This window comes from Peromyscus californicus, unplaced genomic scaffold (assembly GCF_007827085.1).
Source record: "Peromyscus californicus insignis strain IS unplaced genomic scaffold, ASM782708v3 Scaffold_14__1_contigs__length_90479793_seg_1, whole genome shotgun sequence".
NCBI lineage: Eukaryota > Metazoa > Chordata > Mammalia > Rodentia > Cricetidae > Peromyscus > Peromyscus californicus.
In genome coordinates this window covers 7,071,880-7,089,897 of record NW_026294435.1, presented here as the reverse complement: position 1 = coordinate 7,089,897, position 18,018 = coordinate 7,071,880, and the positions used below count along the sequence as shown (strand labels likewise).

At 37.1% G+C, this 18,018-nt stretch overlaps 1 protein-coding gene across 6 annotated transcripts in view; it reads right to left on the bottom strand.

Annotated features, from left to right (window-relative positions):
* Nucleotides 1-18,018, bottom strand: part of Pign (phosphatidylinositol glycan anchor biosynthesis class N) — a 177,403-nt gene that overhangs the window by 154,268 nt on the left and 5,117 nt on the right. For 4 of the 6 annotated variants that reach the window (XR_008217785.1, XM_052736496.1, XM_052736492.1 and 1 more), the window contains exons 2-11: nt 17,553-17,672; nt 16,422-16,670; nt 15,504-15,625; nt 14,742-14,840; nt 11,854-11,960; nt 10,000-10,124; nt 8,835-8,965; nt 7,315-7,431; nt 5,168-5,208; nt 2,676-2,735 (exon numbers count right to left, since the gene is read on the bottom strand). Coding sequence is in view for 5 of the 6 variants with exons in the window: in XM_052736496.1 (XP_052592456.1) it covers nt 2,676-2,735; nt 5,168-5,208; nt 7,315-7,431; nt 8,835-8,965; nt 10,000-10,124; nt 11,854-11,960; nt 14,742-14,840; nt 15,504-15,625; nt 16,422-16,642 (1,023 nt within the window). In the remaining variant the exon portion in view is untranslated. Of the gene's footprint in view, nt 1-2,675; nt 2,736-5,167; nt 5,209-7,314; nt 7,432-8,834; nt 8,966-9,999; nt 10,125-11,853; nt 11,961-13,308; nt 13,430-14,741; nt 14,841-15,503; nt 15,626-16,421; nt 16,671-17,552; nt 17,673-18,018 lie in introns of those variants that run through there. The other 2 variants (XM_052736493.1, XM_052736495.1) reach the window with 2 other exon arrangements.

The following is an 18,018-nucleotide window of genomic DNA, read 5'->3' as shown; positions in this document are numbered from 1 at the left end:
CCCAACTGCCTGCTCTTCCCAAATAACTGACTCAGAGACTTAGTATAAATTATAAACACTCAGCCAATAGCTCAGGCCAGTTACAAACTAGCTCTTACAACTTAACCCATTTCTATTAATCTACGTGATGCCCGGAGGCTCGTGGCTTTTACCTCTATTCCATTTTGTGTCCAACTCTTTCTCCATCTGACTGGCGACTCCCTTGACTCTGCCTTCTTCTTCCCATGATTCTCCTAGTTTGGTTGTCCTACCTATAATTCCTGCCTGGCTACTTTCTGGCCAGTCAGCTTTTAACTAAATCAATCTGAGTGACAAATCTTCACTGTATACAAAAGGATTATTCCACAGCAAGGAGCGAGAAAGATGGCTCAGCAATTAAGAGCACTTGCTGTGGGGCTGGAGAGATGATAGGCTGCTCAGTGGTTAGAGCACTAGCTGCTCTTCCAGAGGACCTGAGTTCAATTCCTAGCACCCACATGGTGGCTCATGGTGGCTGGCTCATGACCTTTTTTAATTCCAATTCCAGGGGCTCTGACACACTCTTCTGCTTTCTGAGAGCACCAGGCCGTCAAGTGGTACACAAACACACATCCAAGTGCTAACCGACACATTCATAACATTAAAAAAAAAAAAATGACTGCATGCTGATCAGTGGTTAAGGGCATTTGCTACTCTTTCACAGGGTGAGGACTTAGTTTCCAGCACCCACATGGAGCAGCTTACATGGCTGAACAGGTGAACACATACACACACACACACACACACACACACACACACACAAAATTAAAAAAAAAAAACAAGACAGAAACAAAACAAAGATACACATAAAAATAAATTACTGGATTAAATGACAAAAATTTTAAAAACCATAACTAAAAAAATTTAACTTTCTCACAAAGCAAAAATGATGAATTAAATAAACAAATAAGACTAATTAAAGTCAATTAAAATCTAACACTGGCAGATTACTGCTATGATTTGTCCTCAAATGTTCCCTAAGGGCACATGAGTAAAGACCTGGTCCCCAGCCTGGTGCGACCAGAAGGTGACAGAACAATGAAGAGGTGAGACCTAATGAGAGATGACAGAAACTTTGCGGTGGTCATTTGGGTCACTAGGGACACACCCTCTTGTAAGACTGTGGTATCTTGGTCTTTTGTATCTTTGTCACAAGGCAAGCAGTTTTGGTTTTGGTCTGCCACAAATTCCTGCCACAATGTGTCACCAGGAACTGAAACCTTTAATGATGTGAGCCAAAAATAAGCTTTTTTTTTATTAAGTTGATTATCTAGGATATTATAGCAATGGAAAGCTGACAAATACAACTATGTAACTATGTTGGGCATATTGCTATATACTCAATGAATTAAGTATGTTATACAAAAAGAATAATCACTGTAATATACACAGCTATAATACTTTTTTTTCTTTTTTCTTTCTTTTTTTTTTTTTGTTTTTTTTTTTGTTTTTTTTGAGACAGGGTTCTCTGTGTAGTTTTGCGCCTTTCCTGGAACTTACTTTGGTAGCCCAGGCTGGCCTCGAACTCAGAGATCCGCCTGGCTCTGCCTCCTGAGTGCTGGGATTAAAGGCGTGCGCCACCACCGCCCGGCACTATAATACTTTTTTATAAAACAAAAGAATGTAAATAGGACACATATAAAACACATAAGGATATCCTATTCAATTTAAGAGAAAATTGCCATATATCATGCTCACTCACACACACACTTATGGCAGTCACGATCTTATTACTTAAAGTTCTGAGTTATATTCCATTTTTAACATAAATTTGACATAAATTTGAAAACCAAGTAAGTACGGCTGGTTGTAAGGAGTAATTTCTTAGTTATGTTTTGTTTTTCACCATTTGGACTCTTTTTTTGTTTTGTTTTGGTTTTTGGTTTTTCGAGACAGGGTTTCTCTGTGTAGTCTTAGAGCCTGTCCCGGATCTCACTCTGTAGACCAGGCTGGCCTCGACCTCACAGAGAGAGATCCACCTGCCTCTGCCTCCTGAGTGCTGAGATTAAAGGTGTGCGCCACCACTGCCCAGCTCGGACCCATTCTTAACAGCATTACTACTTCTTGCTGAGGGTCTTCCCCACTGGATGTAATATGGTGGAACAGTAATCGGAGGCCCTGTCCTCCTCTGTAGACAAGCCAGACAATCTAGGTTTGGTTCCTGAGAGTCAGAGAGCAGCAATGCAAGTATGATTTTGTTCCACCCAAGGGATAGTGCCTTGAGCAGCACGGACATGCCAGGGCTTCTTAATCACCAGAAACCATGTAATTAATCTAGCAAGCCATCAATATATTTTCAATAATTTCCCCTTTAAAAAGACTCAGTTTCTGTTACTTATAATCAAAAATTTATATATATCATCTTGTTACTAGAACAGAAAAAAATCATCTATTTTTAAAGAAATAAAACATTCAAAGGCAAGCTTTCTTCCGTGTTATATGGCATATAATCAATTATGAGGTGTTACCTATTTACACATAGATAAGCAGAAAAGACTATAGTTTTAAATATAACTAAAGATTATAGAGAGGCACATAAAAAGTAGATTTTATTCTCACATGGAGTACTGGCACTAAGTGTTACTCCTTACTACTGAATTAAGAGGAAAGGGAACTCCAATAAGGGTGGAGTACTGGCAGTAAGTGTTACTCCTTACCACTGAATTAAGAGGAAAGGGAACTCCAATAAGGGACGCCATCAGTGGTGCAATATCAGCCTAGAAACAGAAGAATTAAGTTCGAGTATAATTCCGCATGTATAAACCAGCAAACTGTATCTTCTCACACAACTATACTTGGACTATATCATATTTATTATAATCAAAAACCTTTAAACATTTATATACTTTTATATATCAGTATCTTTAAATGCCCACTGCTAGAAACAATCGAACTTATGAAAAACTAAATTTGAAAAGTAACCATTAAAGGTCATCAAAATAAAACCACGTCAAAAAGTACTTGACCTATTAGCTAAGAACCTGAACACTATGTGTAAGTTTTTCAGTATCACGCCAAAGCATGCTTTGGTGGTCATAAAAGAATAGCAGTCGACTCTATCAGGAGAAATGTGCACAAGCACTGAAGGACTACGCTCATCAGAAGGACGTCTGGCAACAGTGAAGAAAGCAGAGCCCCAAAGGCACTGTGGGCATTTCCTTTCCAGTTCCTCCTTCTCAGAGTTTGCTCTGTTTCTGTTGCTATTCTTCGTCTTACTACCCGCTCCTGAGCCTACTGTAATCTGCTTTGACCATTCTCACCCACAGACGTCTCACCAAAAGGAAGGTAGGTAACAGATTCTAGTTTCCTAAAGTTAACTGGCTAGTCCATCAGTCCTCAGAACTTGTCAAGCAGCAAAATACTTACAAGTTGGAAGAGACAGTTTCAAATCCTGGCTTGCTAGCTCTGAAAGCTCCAGCAGGTTTTTATTAGACTTCCCCAATGCCTCAGTTTCCTCACCAGTTAAATATCTGTTTCTCCCTTACAAAGTGACGGCAGGATTAAGTGAAATAAGCTTACAATGTATCTACTACAAAATAACCGTCAATGAAGGGCAGATTCAACTGCTGCTTTGGCCAGGCCTCCCTCTCCTCGGACACTGGGATAAATTCTCTTCTTGGATCCATTCATACCTGTTGCTATGTTCCCTCTGTTTCAGTGGTGCTCCCTTTTGAGTACCTCTCTGTTCCTCATTTAATGGAGGAGTTTGTAAAGATTGTGCCTAGATGTATGCCACTCCCAGAAAACTAGTGGTATTCAAACCCTTCCTGTTCATCCTGAAGCCAGAGAGATTCACACACACACACACACACACACACACACACACACACACACACACACACACACACTCCAAGAGCTTCCTCAAGCTTTCGGGATTAAGTCCCCAAGGTGCATCATGCTCTAGCAGACCTGTGCCTAGCTATTTCTGCCTGGCATCCCACGGTCCCAGTGACTCTGACACACGAGCCTTTTCTAACACCCTTCAATGAAATGCCTTCTAGGCCGAGTTCTGTGCTCATGCTGCCCTTCTCCCTGGAAAGCCCTCCTGCTGCTCTGGCATCATTACTCTTACTTATTCTTCAACCTCAGCCTAATCCTAAATTTCCCGGGAAACCTTTGCTAAGCAGAGTTCACCAGACACATACATCCCATGCTCTCGTGGCTATGGGCCTTTCCTACAGTGTTTTACTATCTCACATTTGGTTATACAATGCTTTCACAGCATCAGTTCTCACCTCTACAGTAGAAGCAAGCCAGGTCACAGCTTGTGTTTGCTTTTACTCACAATTACTCACCTTCACACAAGCACAAGTGGGCATTTGAGCATTGGTTGGAGGACTGAACTTGAACTTAGATGTACCTCAACTGAGGCTCTTTCCTCTGATAACCCACAAAACCAGCCAGTACACACAACTCCCTATGTTACTAGGAAGGAAGCTTTGGGGTGGAAGGTGTAGAGTATACACATGTATTTGGAGGAATGCATGCAGGCACAGTGGCGCTCAGAGGAGGATTTAGGGTATCTTCCTTTGGTCTCCATGTTATATTTTGAGACAGGATCTCTCACTGAACCACAAACTTACTGTCTGCTAAGCAGGCTGACTGTTCAGTAAGCTCCTGGGTTCTGCACATTTTTACCTCCCAACACTAAGATTACAAGGCCCATGAAGCCATGCAGAGATTTATATTCAGGTCTTACTTTCTGAACAAGAACTCTTGCTCACCTGAGGCCCCAGAAGGAGTCCTTTATCTTCAATTGAGAGTTTAAAACATTATTTATTTATTATTGTGTGCATGATGGAGGCTGGGAGAGGAGTGTGCTTGCCACAGCATGCATGTGGAGACTGGAAAACAACTTTGTAGAATCAGCTTATTTCTGCCAACCTTAAGTTCTGGGGATTGAACTCAGGTAGTCAGATTTATGTGTCAAGTGCTTTACCCACTTGGCCATTTCAACAACCCACCTGAATTTTTTTTGTTTTTTTGTTTTAATTGGCACAAGATTAGTTAGGCCAAAGCACTTGTTAAGTAGTCAACTTAAGAGAAATATGTCAGAAAAATTTTTGCTACTACCACTATATTGCCTATTTTTGCATATTTTTCTCTTAATTTTTTATAGGGAATAACATAATTAAATTTAAATAGATACCTGATTGACATCTCGCCTCTTCCAGTTCTCCAATCTCCATTCTGAAAGACATAGATATAAAACATGATGTTAAGATTTTTAACAAGAACAAATCATCTTATTCTCAGGCATGCCGGACACTACATATAAAGGGTAAGTATTGGAAAACTCTTAAACCAAACATGAAAACAAAAAAAAAGAAAGAACTGAACTGAAAAAAGCAGAGGGATATTTCTAAAGGGTTTTCAAAAGGAAAACTGAAAAATAAGCCTTTAGTATTTTCTGTGATTTATTAAGCCTTTTAACATGTTCATTTGGAAATATAATACTCAAAACATCCACGGAAACAGAAGGAAGGCCAAGCCTGATGGCGACTGCCAGCAAAGTGACCACTCCCTCACCACAGCTGTCTGCAGTTACAGAGGCAGGTAGACAGCACAAGAGCAAACACACCCTCCCTCCCCTTTTCAACCGTAGCTGTGATGCTCTTATGATCACTAACCTGGAATTTTTAAAACAGTATATTAAGTTACTATTAAAACTCCCTTCATGGGGTAGATCTACTTCAGCTTTTGAGGACGCTCACACTGATTTCCAGAGTGGCTGGACCAGTGTGCACTCCCACCAGCAGTGAGTAGGTGTCCCTTTCCCCCACATCCTCATCACTTGTTGTCATTTGTGTTTGGAGCTTAGTACTTCTGACTGAACTAAGATGGAATCTCAAAGTAATTTTGATTTGCATTTCCCTGATGGCTAAAGATTTGAACACTAAAAAAGTATTTATTCCTCAGCCATTTGTATTTCATCTTTTGAGACCTTTCTGTTTCATGTCCAATCTTCGTTACTGTTGTTTAGTTTCTGAGGAAGTTTTATCATCTAGATACTGACTCTCTACAGAAGCTTTTTAGTTTCCTGTGGTCCTGTTTATCAGCTATTAGTCTTAGTGTTTGCATTACTGGGTTCCTGTTCAGAAAGTCCTTTCCTGTGCCTATAGTTCAAGCACATTCCCTGCTTTCTCTTCTAGCAGGTTCAGGATATCAGATCTTATGTTGAGGTCCTTCCCACATTGCTTTTGGCTGTGGTGTTTACCACAGCAATATGAAGTACCTAATACAGAACTTACTCATATATTTTTGTTTCTAATAGTTTTAATCTCCTACTGGGATAAGTTTCCATGGCATGCATGAGTGCATACATACATCTGCTTTACATGCCATTGGGATACAATGTCATCCTCCACAAAGTTCATTCTCAAAAATGGCTCAATTGAGCTAAAAACAAACAAACAAACAAACAAACAACTTACGTTTTAAGCAAGCCTACTAATACCTTTATGGTTTTATATTAGGCAGTGTTGATAACAATCTTTAGCCACTTGTAGAGCATGAGCTGGACATCCCTATGCTAGTACTAAGATCTATGGAATTAAGAACCATCCCAAAGACAGCACAGCAAATTAAAAAGCTCTCTAAGTTCTATTCATTTGAATCATGACAGTTTACTACTGCTGTATTTTGGCCCCTTCTCAAATACTTCCTCTGTAGGCCTATGACCTGACCTGGTATTCTCTGCTAGCATTAACAATATATAAATAGTATACTGAAAAATGCACCATGACTCACATGAAGACATGCTGTGCTGTCTTCATCTGGGTCCAGAGAGAAATAGCTTGGTACTACATCTAGCTTTTCATATAAGGGATATATATTTTTAGATACTGCAATCTCATAATTAATATATTTTTTGCTTAAATTAGAAAATTTTAATTAATTTTACAATTTTCCTCTATGGAACTATGTATTCTTTCTTATTTGTTTTATTCTTATTTACTTCTAATCAAAATTTTAACATAATAAAAACAAGATTACAATTTGTAATTCCAAGACATTTAGAAAGACCAAAAATAGTTACTAACAGTGGTATATTGGGAAATGTTCAACAAGTGGTTCTGGGGAAAAAAGGAGAGAGGGAGAGAAAGCAAACTAACCAACTCCTTGATTTGGAGTATTTCCATATAACAGTGACAAAAATATTGACATAATCATTAAAATGAGGGATTTAAAAGTGACTTTTAAAAAACTGATGGAAAATGTCAACTTAGTTTAATTTAAGTTGTATTTTAAATGCTGTATACATGCATCTACGACTATAAAGACAAACACTTGTACCTTTTAAAAACTTGTCATCAAACTGCTGAGCGGAAACTTTCTGAGGAGCTTTGATTCCAGCTCCCCAAGTGACTAAAGGAGTTAAAGTCTCTGAAGGATGACCGGCCCCATGGGAACCTACAGCAAAGACATCAAGAGTCATCAGATGGGTACAGAATCACCACCAATGGCAAAATAATCTCTAAATGCTTTGTTTTAAAGAATTGATCCATGTAAGGCTGGGAAAATCAGAGGCCCAAATTCAGAAACTACTGCCATTTTGCTAAATGGATGTAATGTGACTGTCAAACTGTTTTCTCAAAAACTATGCTGATATTCATATATTAGGGCTTTTGTCAGCTTTAGCCAAAAACAGGTGCTTCTTAAAGTGAGGAGCAATAATTGTAGTGATACAGAACTGATCAAAGTGATGAAAACAAGTGGCTAATGAACGTTCAGCCATTAATGGGACATCTATATCACAGGTGCACATACACACCAAGGCCTAGGGATCATCACAGAAGGGGGCAGGGCAGACAGGCAGAAACATTAGGGAAGAGATTTTTCCAGGGAACCATCTCCCAGTTGGGAGCAAGTGTTTCAGACCTCTAAAAAGGACAGCAAGATGTACAGATTCACCATGGTTTAAAGACAAAATGTTCCCCCCAGGCTCACATATTAAGTATTTGCTTTGGGAGGCTGCAGAAACATTAGGATGTAGGGGCCAGCTTACGTCGTTAATCACCAAAGGTATGCCTTTGAGGGTAAAAACCTGCCCTCATCCCGATTTCTCTATCTTAGCTTCCTGTCTACTACAAGGTAAAGAATCCTCTGGAAAAACAAACAAACAAAACAAAACCCTAGAAATACGGCGTTCTGCCCAAGCCAGCCAACCACATCACACCCTCTAAGACAGTGAGCCCAAGTCAATCTTTACTCTTAAGCTGCTCGCCTGCACTTTGGTCATAGCTATGCACAAGGAACTGACACAGAATCCTTTTCTTCCAGCCTCACTGTAAATGGGACAGCAAAAAGCAGTCCTTTATCAAATGGAACCCAGCTCACTAGAACGTCATCTTGTGATTCAAGAGCTCAAATCTCATCTTTATGTCACACTGTTCTGAGTATAAACTACTTTTGCCTTTGACGTAGCTAATGAGTTCGGTGGTCCTAGGCAGTCCTCAGCAGTCCCGGGTAACGCATCTTAACTAGCGTCACTCCCTTTGCCTCCACACATAGGGAATTCCTGGTGGAATCTCTTTTCTAATAGAAAAGTGTGAAGAAAATTTAAAAGTACTTGAGTATTGTTTAACTTTTTTCTACTTTCTCATTTGTAAATGAGACTGTATTCGTTTTACCAATTAGAAAAAAAGATCTTTTATAGAAGGTCATCAGGCTATTTAACGTTTTAAACATACAATTATGTGTTGGGTACTTGTGTATTACAAGCCATCTGATCAGAAGATGATGTCTTCTGAACACAGTATTTGCAAGCTCTACCTGCCACTATCACTAAAGGCAGCACTGAAAGGCAGACTAACCCCAGTCTGTCATTCCATGATCAGAGGTAAAGATAAATGCTGTTTTTCCATCATCGCCATAAAAATGCTTGAACAGTGACACAATTTCCTTCACTCCATCATCAACTTTCTTAATATTGTCCTTATATTCCCTGTTTACAAAAAAAAAAAAGACAAGTTAAATTAATTTAGAAAAATCAAATTTATTCAACCCAGACTCATTACAAATAAATTAAAGAACTGAAGAAATGCTTTCAGATTTAATCTTTACTATTTTAAAATCAGAGCCCCTGGTAAGACTAATTTTTTTTCCTTTAATGAATTAAAAAAAACCCTGAAATAGTTTTCATAGACATTTTAAAAGGAAAACATTGATTAGTAAACATATTTTAATGAACATTTTTTAAATCCTAAGCAGGATAATGGAGACTTTCAAGTTTGTGTCTTATAAACTGTTCTGGTGACCCTAATAAGAAAGTGTCACTATTTAAAGTACAACATACTCCCACCCTATAAAGTGTTTGTGACTTAAATCTACTGCAGTGTTGAGAACAAACTGTACTCAAACTTCCCATACAGTTAACAAAGCTAGTTTAATAGGAATATATTCCTCTAATGAAAACAGTGCATCATGTTAAACTAGGGGAATATGAGATATTAATGCTGGTAATTAAACCAGCAGACATTATAGTTAATATAAAACCAATTCAAAATAAAGAATAAAAATGTAAATGATTTCTTCTTTCTTACGGTCTACAAAGCTGAGACTGACACTGAAGAAGTAATAAGCAGCCTTTATGCAATCATTTGCTGGATACAATGCTGACTAAATAAACACCCAAAGGAATTACATCTTCTGTCATAAAAATCCATACCATAAAATGTTTATGCTTTTGAGATCTACTGAAAATACTCCCAAAATGTGGGCAATTCAGACATCTTTCTCTGCCTTGATAAATAAAGAATATGGTATGCAGAAGATATATGTGCAGCATGGCCAAAGCATAGGTGATTTTAACCACTATAAAATTATACATCATATAGCTGAAAACAATATACAGGATAGCAGTTACATGGAGTATTATTTCTGTTATCATGATTACAAGAAAATTTCATATTACACCTAAATTTCAAACAGAATCGTTATTCCCCCACAAGATCAAATTGGACACATCATTAAAATTACCTTGATGATGGTCGGTGAGCATGTCCATTTGTATCTATTCCTAATAAGTGTAAGAAAAAAACTACTTTTTCTTCATTTACTTTTGAGAACAAAGACTGGTTGCTCCTCGCAGCATCAAAGAAGTCCTACATGCAACAAATGAGGTAAAAAGTAGTTAATTTATAAATAACTATAAAATTAATTCATTTTACAGTTTCATTTTGTCATCAAGATTTACCAACATGAAATCTCTGTTATCAATTCAGATGTTTCTGTCCAAATAATCATTGAGATATTCTGATACAATTAGGCAAAATTATAGAACAGGGAGCTTAATTTTATACCATTCTTACCACAGATCTAGTGTAATTAAAAAAATTGAAGAACTATTTTGTTTATAGGCAAATGTTAAACAGCAGTGGTGGAAACAGTTCAAAAGCATTTATTATACGTAAATATACTCGGCAATGGATCATTTTTCATCATCCTGTCCACTGCCATTTCAGTCAAACTGTGACCTCTTACTCAGGTTGTGAGAACTCCTAACTACTTCCTCTTCCATGACTAGGACCTGCTTTGGGTGTCCTGTGGTGGAGAAATAGCACTTAAAGTACAGTTCAGAACTTATTATATTAACATCACAATAACAAACTAGATTCATAAGCCTTCAGACATAAATAATTCACTTTGACTCCCACTCATAAACATGTATGCAAGTACCCAAGGAGAGTGCTTTAAAATTATTTTAAATAAACAGATTATGTTAACATGTATCATTGTTTACATAAGTGTATATAGATTTAAAAGATGCTAACTTTCAATAAGATGAGTATTGTTGAAAAAATAAAGCATTTAAAAGTATAAGTGGAATAATTAAGAGAAATTATTCAAGAATAAAACTGCCCTCAAGCTACCATTTATATTCTCCTTAACATGAGTTAAATTTATATTTTTTTCCATGATTAGCAAAAACTTTTAACACAGACACAAGATTTGGGAAGCTATGAAATACTAGTCAGGTAGAGTTCAACCTGTGTCTCAACAGTAGTCACTTCGAAAGCATTTCTAAAGTTCTGTTACTTAAGGAGGCTCATGGGCATTTACTAAAGGCTAGCTGGCTAATCTGTTTTGGCTTATCTGATTTTTCTTTCTTTTGTAGGGATTTTTTTTTATGTGTATGTGAATATATGTATGTAACAAGTACACATAGGTGCCTAAGGATTTGGAACTGAAACTATTGGTGGTTGTGAGCCATTTGGTGTCAGTGCTAAGAATCAAACCTGGGGGATCTACAAGAACAGTAGGTGCTCTTAGCTGCTGAGCCATCTGTCCAGCTCCTAATCTTTCTTTAAAATCTAATTTCTTTGTTATTATAAAAGTATTACTCTGAAACAGCATTTTCAAGATGCTCCACATCTCACATGTCCCGCTAATACCAGACAAGCACCAAGGTCAACAGAGGATTAAGAGTTGCCTGCAGTGACTCATCAAAGGAGAAATGGAAAGAAAGTTTTTGTGGATCCTAACGGAAGGCTCATTTTAGCTTAAGACACAAAGTTTTAGAGGGTTACTTCAAAAATGAACTTTGTTAGTAATTGTAGACCATGTAATTTCTTTTAAAAACACATGCTACAGCACCAGGTGCTCAAGTTCAGACAGGCAGCAAATAATTTGAGATGAGTTCACTCAGAAGTAAATTTTCAGGACTCTCCATAAGTGCGTATTTAGTTATAAACCACTGCACAGCAAATACCTCCCCAGGGGTATTCAATGTAAAACAGGACTTAGGACACTGAGGCAAGAAGGCCCCAAACTAAGGCCAGCCTGGGCTACATAACCAAACCCCGTTTCAAAACAAAGCAAAACAACACACACCTTAACTTTATCAAAAACCCAGGTATCCAGTTTTGTGGCATCTTGGGCACCAAAATCCTCTCTTTGAGCATCATAACTATATGTATAAACATGGTCACCACTAGCACCTGAAAAGGAAATTTGAAAAATATACAGATTTAAAAAAAAAAGTTTAAGCTGTCATAAAACACGAAATAATCAAAAGTACTTTTGTTGTTGTTTTAAGATAATCTTGTATATTATCCACACTAGTCTTGAACTCATGGCCTCAAATTAACCTTCCTCTTAAGCTTCCTGAGTTCAAAGAATACAGGTATGCCCCCATCATACCTAGCTCTACGTAAAGAATTTTATAAGTAGGCAGAATTAATTACAAATTGCTTTATGATAGAGACAGAAAAGATAGGAGAAAAAACATTTATTTTATGTGCCATGGATAATGTTATATACATCAACATATTCTTTTTGTCCTCAAAATAACATATTTTACTTGCCAAAATCGAAATCCTAATATGTAATAAAATAAAAATAAGTTCTGAAGTTTGTTTGCATTGAAATGTGTGCTCTCAAGAGGTTATAATATAAGATAGATGAAGATAGCTAGCATAACCCTTTCTAAAACAAACTCAAACATTTCACTTGTCTTAAAATTATATGTATTTGTCTCAACATAAGGAACTAAACAGACTAGAATTGTAGTGTGCACCTGTAATCCCAGTACTAGGGAAGTGGAGAAAAAAAAAATCACAAGTTTGAAGCCAGTCAGACCCTGTCTCAAAAGCAAGGACTGAGGGGAAAAGGTCAAAACGTGTGTGTGTGTGTGTGTGTGTGTGTGTGTATACACACACACACACACACACACACACACACACACACACACACACACACACAAATAGGTGGACAAATATGTTAATCTTATAAATTCATAAGATTTGTATTAAGAATCTATTGTAGCTGAAAGATTTCCTATGTCCCATCCAGTCCGCAGCCACTCAGACACAAGTAAACACACAGGCTTATATTATTTTTAAACTATGGCCATGGCAAGCTTCTTGCAAGCTAATTCTTATATCTTAAATTAGCCCATAACTATTAATCTATGTATCACCACATGTTCCATGGCTTTACCTGTGTGCCATTACATGCTGCTCCCTGGATGGCAGGCTGGTATCTCCTCTGCCTCTCCTTTCTCTTCCTATCTGTTTGGATTTTCCGCCTGCCTCTAAGCTGCCTTGCCGTAGGCCAAACAGCTTTATTTATTAACCAATCAAAGTGACATATATTTACAGCATACAGAAAGGCATTCCCCCATCAATCTATAATTAATTTCTGGAGTGGATAAGCTCTTATACATCATGAAGATGCCACAGCATTCTACAACATCAGCTCAGCTCTAGTGACCCTGTGACTCTGCTCAGCCATTCTACTTCCCATATCCCAGATGCAGACATCTGAAGGAGTTGGTTATTTACCTACCAAACATAATGAAACATTTCTATTGGTTTGTGTCTGATTCAGGCATCAGTCCTGTTTAATCAATTGTGGCCAGAAGTAGGAAGATTAATTTGGTAAGCCACCATAACTTAATCAGCCTTCACTGTTTCCAAAAGAAAGAAATATATAAATAGCAAATGGGAACTGTCCAGTGTAATACCAGTTTATAAACAGCATATGTACAATTCTGAACACATAGTTTGCTTTCTGGACACATAATTTTCTTCAGTAGTTCCACTTATATCCATACTATATATATGATGTTATAAAATCTTTACATTAAATGATCTGTCTCTTTGCTCCCATTAAAGATCATTTAGTGACAAAAACTTCACCCAACTGACTATAAAATAAATGAATTTTCTAATCAAGAGATGACCTAATATTTGTGGATTTGTTCACATAAACAAACTCAACAAATCCAAATACCAATGCAGTAAACTGTATGTGGCATTTCAATATATTAAATATCATTTCAGTATTATATACATTAAATGGCAAAATTATGGCACAATAAATAGTTTAGTCATTATAAATGTTTGAATATTTGAAAATCTTATGTAACTATCTACTGGCTTCTTTAACAAATTATTTAAGTATAAAGAGCCAGATACCAACACTGTCCCCATAAAGAGAACAAACACTTTGTTAAATGATGCACATGAATCACTGAATTTTAAAAACAAACTTATAAGGTGTTACATTATTACAACACATTTAATAATATAAAGGAAAACTGGAGCTCAAGTTTACAAGGTTGTTATATGATAGAATATATCATTTCATTGAATTCAAAAATACTAACAGTGTTATACAACAATATTTAAAATACAACAAGGGAGAAATCCTGTCTATTGAACTGACAGTCCAATCCACTGTAGGATATATATCTGTTTTTAGAAATGATAAAAATCTCTAGAAATGAATAAATACAACAACATATAAAAATTAAAAAAAAAAAAAAAAGGCAGCAAGCAGGCAAAGCAGGTAGAGGCACTTGCTGTGCCTGACAACCTGGGTTCCATCCCTAGGATCCACATGGTGGAAGGAGAACTGACTCCTGCAGACTGCCTCTGACTTCTAGACAAGTACCATGTGCACCATGAGCACACGACACATACGGCTCTGGCGGGCCTGGAACTCACTATGGAGGACAGGCTGACCTCAAGCTCAGAGAGATCTACTTGCCTCTGCTTCCAGAATACTTGGATCAAAGGGATGTACCACCACAAAAGGCTAAATGAGGATTTTTTTGTTGTTGTTTTTTTAGATAACCAAGGGATAGAATATAATTAAGTAACAGATTAGCCTAGTATGTGAGAGGCCCTGAGGCCAATCCCCACTACTGCAAGAATAATAAAAACATTTATTTCTGACTTATTTGCTACCTGAGGAAATATAATCAATACTTTTACCTTTGGCAAACATAGGCAAGATATCTGGACTCCCCCAGCTCCATGTGTACTTGCTCTCATTAAAAAGAGAGTCAAATTCTACAGGATTTTCTTTCCATCCTTTGAGTAAGGGAGAAAAGAAGCAAACAATATGATAAGAAAACAACAAAATAAAGTCTGAAAGAAGCATTCTTTAAACAGTAATTGAAGACAACACATAAAACTCAGGTTTTATTAGGCATATTATAGCCTATCTTAAAATAAATGGTGAATAATTCATTTCTTACTAAAATAATCACTTTTAAATTCTTGATTATAATGTCTAACAAAGCCGTATTTCCATATATACATACTTGTTCAGTAGCACAGAATGATGACAGACTAAAGTTTAATTCCAGAACCAATACCAGGGTGTGTTCATATGAGTAAGGCATGCTCAAAGACTTGTCACAGGAATCTCAAAGCACAGTCTTGGGGCTTGAGATGGCTCAGAAGTTAAAAGCACTTGCTGCTCTTACAAACCCAAATGTCCTAGGTTTGGTTTCCAGCACCAATACTGGGTGGCTCACAACCGCCTGTAACTCTAGTTCCAGGAAGTTGAACACCTTCTTCTGGCCTCCACGGGCACCTGAACAAATGTGGTGCATAAACAGACCAGCAAATACACACACACACACATCTTTAAAAACACATTGAGTTTTCAAATAATGACATGATTCAGTAGTAGGAAAGGTATTTATATAGCAAGCATTTTATTTGATAAAAATTGTTTCAGAACACAACCTTTAGCAACTGCACTGACATCCTCATAAAACCCAGCTATCAGGGCTACATGGCCAGGCCGAGACTCTGTTGGCACACGTGTGTGGGATATTCCCCAGCTGCCTTCATGCATTATAACATTCCTAAAAGACAATGGGGATGAACAGTTAACATATGCTAGTACTAAAACTCTCATAAGGCTTTAAGAAAAATTTTTATACAAGGAGTTAAGCCAAAAAGTTAATTTTAAGATGGAAAGGAATCTCAAAATCCAGTTGAATTGATCCCAACCCTATACTGCCACCAATTCAACACAGTAGCATGAAGGAGCCCAGGTAATAAGAACAAAGAAAACACTCGCCTATCACAGAGAAACAAGAGACAAACTACAGCCTAGTGTTTCAAGCCACAAAGCAGAGATGTTTGGTTATGTAGGAAAAAATGATATGCAGAATATTATATTGTTAAATTTTACTTAATGTGAGGATGGTATATGGTTATACAAAACAAAGTCTTTGTTCTTAACACATGCAGTACAGTGTTTGGTGAAGAAATGCCACACTGTCTTATTTTCAAATTGTTCAGGGGAAAAAACAAAAATTCTACAATACATATATCCACAGTTGAGGGTAAGAAAAAATTCACGTATTTTTAAAGTTGAAAACAAAAACGGCCAGGCATGGAGGTACATGGCCTTAATCCTAGGTCTTGGGAGGCAGAAGCAGGCAGATCTCTGAGTTTGAGGCTAGCGTGGTCTACATAGCAAGTTCCAGGCCAGTCAGGGCTATATAGTGAGACCTTGTCTCAAAAAAAAATTCTTTATAAAAAGTTTAAAAGACTATCAACTGTAAGCTAATGTTCATCAATTCATAATACAATCTTTTTTTAAACTCAGTCTGCCATTTCTAAGACACATCCTTAACCTATTGACATCCTTACCTAATAAAAGGTGCTCTAGAATTTCCATCTTCATCTAATTCATAAAGAGAATCTGTTCTCAGGCCATCAGCAACAAATAATACTAATCTTTTTGCTGGAGGAGGTAACACTGTAAACTGAGGAGTCATTCCATGAACCAAAGGAGATGTAAAATAAATGTCAAAGATCGAGGCGAAGAACACAAAATGTACAATCAATCCCAAAGCAAAAAACAGCAGCATATCCAGAATGAGCTATCTGCAAGAGAAACTGAAACAGGGAACAAAGTCAAGCTGGGCACACCTGACGAGGATCTTTCTTCTACATATCCCATAGTTTCACACACACTGGTCCTGTGTCAGGATACTACACAACTTACACTTCCCTCCTTTTACCATGGTAACAATAAACATTGTTTAACAACTTAATACTGAAATAAAATATATGATAAAGTACACCAAGCAAAAAGAAATCAAGTTCAATTAGGATTAATAAACTGTAACTAATACAGTTAACTACCAAACAATTAAAAATTAGCAAAGAAACACAGAACAGAAGGTCCTAAAACTAGTTAGGCTCAGTCACAGGAAACCCTGAGTAACACAGGAAGCATAGCTCAGTCCATTCTTGGCTGTCTGCACGGCACTGTTCCTACTCTTAGAATTTAAATTTATTAAATTACGTACACCTTTAAATTTTTTGAGTTAATTTTTTTTTTAACTTTGGTTATCAGCTTAGGGGTTTGTCTGACTCTCTTGAGTAGCAACAAACTGAATGGGAAGCATGCATTCTATCCATTTGGCTGAGTTACGCACAAGAAGTTAAACTTCACTTGTGCTTCAGAAAATCTGTACTCCTTAAATAAACACTTTATTTCCCTAAGTCAATAAAAAGGGTCTTATTTATTCATTGAATACAATTGTGTGTCCCTAGAAAAGAGCACCAAGAAGACCTATCAGAGAGCTGATGAGTCTACAAATACTAAAGAAGGAAAACCAAGCAGTGAGACGTTTAAATAATACTGTGAGATAGTGTGCCATTAAACCTCAAAGATCAAAGCATCCCCCGGAACATTTTCAAATCGGTCTATCATTCTGCTTTTGCTAACTGCGTCTACAGACTAAGAAAGTAAAACACTAGGATTTCTCTTACTTGAAGCAGTATTAGGTACATACAATGACCTTGAGCTGAAAAATACACAAGATGAGAATTACAGACACATCTTATTCTTCCTGGTCTGAAGAATCAAATATCACAAGGATGGAGAGTGTCCTGTAAAGAGGAAAGAGACATTCTAAATGGGCTTATCAAAGACAAACAAATTAAAAAATAAAATGAACCAAAGGTCAAATTAGAAGATACTTTTTTTACTCTAAGGGAATTTAGGGTGAACAAAATATACGAAGATTAATTTTGCAAGCTAATCTCTCAGTGCAATGCTTGCGTCTTTCCTAGTTTATATGATCATTAAACTACATAGTGAGCACCATCATGACAATGGTGTTCTGAATATTAATAATTTAAATACAGAAAAATCAGCCAGGATTCTATCTTGTAAGCAAGCAGTTCTCAACCTGTAAGTCGTGACCTATTTGGGGATCAAATGACTCTTTCACAG